At 42.3% G+C, this 6,365-nt stretch overlaps 1 protein-coding gene across 3 annotated transcripts in view; it reads right to left on the bottom strand.

Annotated features, from left to right (window-relative positions):
* Positions 1-3,421: 3,421 nt before the first annotated feature.
* TBXAS1 (thromboxane A synthase 1) overlaps positions 3,422-6,365 on the bottom strand; it is a 227,858-nt gene continuing 224,914 nt past the window's right edge. For all 3 annotated transcript variants that reach the window (XM_041398879.1, XM_041398880.1, XM_041398881.1), the window contains 2 exons: positions 5,482-5,644; positions 3,422-4,870 (listed from right to left, as the gene is read on the bottom strand). In XM_041398879.1, the coding sequence (XP_041254813.1) occupies positions 4,796-4,870; positions 5,482-5,644 (238 nt within the window). In that variant the 3' untranslated portion in view covers positions 3,422-4,795. The remainder of the gene's footprint in view (positions 4,871-5,481; positions 5,645-6,365) is intronic.

Here is a 6,365-nt window from a genome sequence, read left to right as displayed (position 1 = left end):
GAAGAAAGTCAGTGGGGCCAGTATAAACCAAGCAGTGACAGACAGTTTATAAATCAGCTTTAAATTCTTTTACCCTGCTTTCTGCTGTGATCACCTGGAAGAGTCTGGTATCAGGTGAAGCCATGTCCAGGATGATTAACAAAGGGAAATGAGGAGGTGATCATTGCCCTAAGTATCTCACACAGAGCGGAAATTTGCAGTTTAATGCCAGGTAAGACTAGAAAGTTCCAATTTACAATCCATGAAGCATAATAATTTCTGCCACCCAACTCTTTTTCTAGGAATACTATTTTTAAAGTACAAAACTGTAAAGCTTTTTTCTATCAGCAGCTTCCTTAAAAATACCATTTCATGCTGACAGCTTTCTGTCATCATTACAAAGACCAGAAGACATATTTAATAGAAGCTTTCCTTTGCCAAGCAGCCTTTGCTTCATATCAGCTGTCAGAGAATGACTAAAACCCTTTTGTAACACAGACGTGCCTGATTTTAAACAAACTCACAGCTCAGCAATGCAAGACAACACACTTGCTGTTTCTGAGGAAAGGAATTTTAAACCAGCTTCCTTGTTCCTCCCTAGACCCAACTGCTGCTGACTGAAGCATGTTGTGCCAGAATGCTAAATACTTACCATTACTTAAGAATATAAAGCTATGTTTTGCTATTGCAATTACAAACATAGTGCTGGGGGTGGGGTTTTTGTTCTTGTTTTGCTTTTGTTCTGGAGGGTTTTGTGGTACCTTTCTTTTTGTGTGGGTTTTTTTTGTTTTGTTTTGGTTTGGTTTTTTGTTTTTTGGGTTTTTTTTTTGAGTTTTTTTTAATTCATTCTAAAACCTGCCCTGCTCAAGATCAGTTTGGGACCATGTTATATAGGTGCACAAACACACCATGATTACACTGATATTAGCAGTTTCTGTTTTGGAAAGCTGCTGGCAATCTAGTGCCTTGTTTTCCTGGAAATGTGTGCTTCCAGAGGCTCACTGATCCCTGCCACAGCTCACTCTGCAGGTGTGCTGCTGAGCTCACACAGCCAGGGTGAGGTCCAGCGCCACTGAGTGTCCTGGTGCAATGTCTGCAGTGTGGTGACTGTATCACCGACCATTAATGAGAAGGAACAAATGGCTTGGGGCTCTTCCTGGTTAGTTGGCAGGCTTCTTCCTGTCTTCTCTAGCTGTTTGTCTCAGCCTGAATGTAGAACAAGGGTTGATGCACTTCCAGAAAGCTGACTTCAAATGCAAAAATAATTTCTCTGTTCCATAGTGCTACAAACTGACAGGTGAAAACACATAACACTTCCTAACCAGAAGCCTGCAGAACGGTTGAAAGACGCTTTGCACCGACTCGAGTTTACCTGAGCACATACTGTCCATGTTCAACATCGATGCAGCTGAGAAAGACTCTTGGTTCATTTTCCAAGCCTGTAAAATGTGATGCACACCCGTAGCCACTTTAGGACTGTTTATTCTTCCTGTGGCATCAATATTTGAAATGATGTTGGTGGAGAGGCACCTCAATGCACCCCAGTCATACCAGTTTGATGGCAGTGCCAGCAAGAGATCCACAGAGCCTGGAGAGGGTTCATAGCTCAGCAGGAGAGCACCTGAAGAGCAGCACAAAGAAATTCCAGCCACTCCAGCCCAATTTGAATGTCTCTCTGCAAGTAAATGCAGTATGCAGAATAAAAGATGAGGTTAGAGCAGTGCACTCCTGCAGGTCTGTGATCTCACTGCCCACACACAGACGTGGTGGGATGGCTCCTGTGACTGGAGTGCTGGAATAGAAATATACAGGCTTTTGAGGAAGGACAGAAGAGAGGAAAACGGGGTGTCACCTTCTGTCAGTGACCAGGTGTAGTGCATGGAGCTCCACCTGGGGATGGATGAGGAGCTGACTGACACCTTACAGGTCAGGATTAAAGGGAAGACAAGGCACCAAATAAAACTTGTTAAAATTCAAATATCACTTCCTCCAAGATCAGGAGTCATGCATCCCAACAAAGAGGAAGTGAGGCAAAAATACGAGGACACCTAAGGGATGAGTAAGGAGCAAACAAAAAAGAAGTCTACAGAAGGTGGAAGCAAGGCCAGGTAGCCTGGGAGGAATACAGAGAAATTGTCTAAGCACCCAGGGATCAGGTTAGGAAAGCTAAAGCAAGTCCTGATAGAAATAAATCTGGTCAGGGATGTCAAGGGTAACAAAAAAACAAGCTTCTATTAGTATGTGGGTGATAAGAGGAAGACCAGGGAAAATGTGGGCCCTCTCTAGAAGGAAACAGAAGCTCTGGTTACCCAGAACATGAAGAAGGCTGAGGTACTCCATGCCTTCTGCCTCAGTCTTCACTGCTAAGTGCTCACCCACACCACTCAAGCTGCAGAGGCAAAAACTGGGAAGAAGAATTTATATAAAATCATGGGTAATAAAGGGAGATTTAGGCTGGGCTTATTTTGTAAAAAATGAAGCACACAACAACTTTCTGATTCATGTAAGGAATACAAACAAGACTTTGACAGATGACTTCAGATGGAATAAACTTCCTGCTCATTCTGGGAGGTGGGAAGTTTTAGGCAAGGCCCATCCAGCTTTTTGTCAACTGTGTATGTAAGCTACATGGAAAATCAGCCTCCAGCACACTGTATCTAGGAGGGGAAAAATTATCCATAATGTGTAGAAACTAAGGTAAATACAGCATGTTGCTTTTCAAATAAATAACAATCACTCCATCAGCAACTCATATAATCAGTGTGTCTGTAACAGGGCATTTCTGTTTAGCATGCCAGAAATGCTCTGTGGAAAAAGAAACAATTCCAAGACTTCCCTAGTCAGTACTTCACCACTGTTGCCTGTACAGATCTGTTTAAAAAAAAATTACATGAAAGAGGAAGAGACAGTCTTTGAGGAACAAGATCCAGTAATTTGATCAGTGTTCAGGCAGCATGTGGGAAGAAGACAGCAAAAGATGCTTGCTGGAGAGAAACTCAGGGACCTCGCCAGGCATCAGTGAGCAGATGGCTCCATCCTTGCAGTGAAGCTGAGCAGTCAGTCTCTTCCTCCTGCTGCTGCAACACTTCTCTGCGCACATCAAGAGAGATGCTGTACCTAAGAACCCTCAAGCAGAATATGTCAAGCAGGCAGAAGGTCAAGACTTGCAAAGAATGAAAAGTGCATCCTTATTTTTATAGTGCCACAAGAATTTTTGTTATATACAAAAAAATTAAAGAAAAAATATAAGAATAAATGATTTTTTTAAAAGGGTCTTGGTACTGTACCAATCTCTTCTCACAGTTCTGTTGTTGTGGTTTAACCCCAGCCAGCAGCTCAGCCCCTCAGAGCTGCTCATTCACACCCCCATAGTGGGATGAGGGAGAGAATTTTAAGAATGAGAAAACTCATGGATTGAGATAAAGACAGTTTAATAGGTAAAGCAAAAGCCACACCAAAAAAGGAATTAATTCATTTCCTAGGTGCAGGCAGGTGTTCCACCACCCCAGGAAGCAGGCATAACAGTGACTTGGGAAGGCAAATGCCATTACTTTGAATGTTGTCCCCCTTCCTTCTTCTTCCCCTAGTTTTATGTGCTGAGCCTGGTGCCATAAGGTGTGGAATGTCCCTGGGCTCAGTGGGAGTCAGCTGGCCCAGCTGTGCCCCCTTCCACCTTCTTGTGCAACCCTATCTGTGTGGCAGGTGAAGGCTTTGCAGAAGTGTAGGGCAGAGGGATTGTGAGGAGTGGAAGCTACGCTTGTTTTGGCTGGGAAGATGCATGTGTCCAGTCACACAGCTTGAACAGATCCGTGGGGCTGCTGCAGATGGCAATCAGACAAGCTCCTTCCTGAGGGGGTGAGGCACTCAGGACATGACCTGCTCCAGTGTCACAGCAGTCTGCTGGGTCTGATGATCCTGGATCTCCCTCCTTTGCCACCAGCTCTAGTGCACACATGCTCTTAATTTCCTTGATTATAGCTAGACAGGGGTGGTGCCAACTGCAATGTTTGGAAAGGAAAGGCCTCCCCATGAAGCAGATGTGGTACCAACAATTTCTAATTACCTTTAAATTTCCTTCAGTCCTCCTGCTTTCTTTAAATTCGTATCTTCTTTGTCTCCACCTTTCCAACAGCAGTTCAGCAGCCAGAAAAATGGCTGTCACCTTATTTCTTTGGTCTTAACTGCTGGAACTTTTCTGGTTCATTCTTCTTCTGTCATGTCGATGGAATGTGCCAAGTGCAAATTATTAATCTAAGTGTGTTTAAAATCACTTCAAAGCATAGAGGAGGTGTAAATTATCTGGCTTTACAGACACAGGTAGAGATTAAGCATTGTACAGGGGCCTAAGCTTTGATTGTTAGTGGAGTTCACAAAAAAATCCAATGCACTGCATCCCAAGTCTTCTGCTGTAACTGTGGTGCCTTTGGGGCTTTCTCTAGGGACTCACAAGTTCATGAGAAAGATGCGTCATACAATGAATTGAAATTAAAATCTACTGTAAATGGTGGAAACTGAGCATGAGGAAAACATTCTCACAGATAAGTGAAAAGAAGTGTGATGAAGAAAAGCAAATGAAAGTGGGATGCTTCTTTGTAGATACTATTCACAGCAATTTGAAAATATCCAAAAAAGACTGTGGAGCCCATTTTAAAAAGTGGCTGGAGGCTGTCCCACAGGAGAGCTGTGACGAAGCACCTACTGACCATCAGTGGGACTTAGGCTCCTATCTGTCCTTGGAGTTTTGAAAAATAATTACACCCAGTGACTCACTAACAAAGGGTCTCATTCCAGAAAGCTTCAGGATGTACATTCCCTTTTAGCGAGATTCCAGCATGATGTAGACTCCATTTTTTGGTCCAAGTGTGGCTTTTGATTTGAGCTGCAAAGGAATCTGAAAGAGAAAAGAGCATCTTATGTGCAGTTGTATGTGTTTGTTTATGTGTGTATGACACCCCCACATACAGACAGACATTTTTGCTGGAGGACCAGTTCATAGCGGGATCACTGTGGAAGCTGTAAAGTACTTGTTTTACAGTCAGCTGTGGTGGTATAATATTAAATAGAATTTACAGCCAGAGGCTGAGGCAGTGGTTACCCAGGAATGCTGTAGATCTGAACAGCAAGAAATTAACTCTATAAACTCTAGAGCTGGTACAATGTCCGTAGCAATAGACTTATACTAAAGTGCTGAGATCCTGTGAAATATGTACACACATTCTCACCCTCTATGAATTATGACATTTTGCCTGTGGTCTTGCCATACTGCTTTCCACTAAGGCAGGGCTGTGTAACAGTCCTTTTGTTGGAAAAATTATATATCTGAAATCACATTTTGCTTAAAACATGCAGTCCATGCCTGGTCTCTCCTTATTATGGAAGTGTCTCTAGCAGTTTTCTCAAATGAAGAGAAGTCACAAAGGCAAACCTGTTGTCCTGCCTAAGACACACTGTCAACTCCCTCAAGTTAACAAGTATGATCTCTAAGCCTCTGCATGTACAAACCTCAGTCTCTGGGCAGGTCTTGAACTGAAACTTCTGCAAAATCCTCAGCAGAGTAATTTTTGTCTCCAACAAACCCATTTTCATGCCAATGCAGCCACGGGGCCCTGCCCCAAAGGGCAGGTATGCAAAGGGATGTCGTTCCTTCTTGGCCTCCTCTGTAAACCTAGAAGGTGCAGAGATGGAAACCAGTTCAAGAAATGCTTTTTGCTTGATTCCATGTTTTTATCTTAAATCTCAAAAGCTAGTTATTTCAATTGATCTTAACTTGACAAGTCATGGGGACTATTGATAGATTATATCCCAGTAAAAAGATAATTGACTTATGGCCATCAGCCTTTGTCAGCTGGTGACTTCAGGAGAGGACATGGAGATATGAGTTTTACTTTAATGAAAATCTCTCATCTCCTTGGATTCACTTTCCAAGAACTTTACACTGCTAAGGTCCAGAGAACTCATGCAGGGTAGAAAGAGATGAGAGGTAATACAGGCTAATTGGAGCTTTGGAAAAAATAATATTGTACATTTCCACTAATTCCATCCCCATGCTTCAAAAACCTAAATAAGATTGAGCCACTACTCCAAAAAGTACTGTAGAGGCCCCTAATTTGAGACTGAAGGACCATTAATTCATGTACTAAGCACTGTTGCATAATCAGATAATTCTTGCCTTGCTCACCCCCATATATCATCCTGGTAAATTTAAAGTCTCCTTTGTTTTATTCCTACTGCCAATTTCAAAATTAAATATTTGGTGAGGGAAGAGGCTGTAGATGAATTATTTAATTTAATTTCATTTTATTTTTTGTTATGCTCTTATTTTATTATTTTTGCTAACATTACCAGCTATACAATCTGAGCAGAGTGTTAGTAATTATGGATCAATC

Source organism: Onychostruthus taczanowskii, unplaced genomic scaffold (genome assembly GCF_017590055.1).
Source record: "Onychostruthus taczanowskii isolate IOZ18803 unplaced genomic scaffold, ASM1759005v1 scaffold15, whole genome shotgun sequence".
Classification (NCBI taxonomy): domain Eukaryota; kingdom Metazoa; phylum Chordata; class Aves; order Passeriformes; family Passeridae; genus Onychostruthus; species Onychostruthus taczanowskii.
The sequence above is the reverse complement of the archived record's forward strand: the minus strand, read 5'-3'. Positions and strand labels throughout refer to the sequence as shown.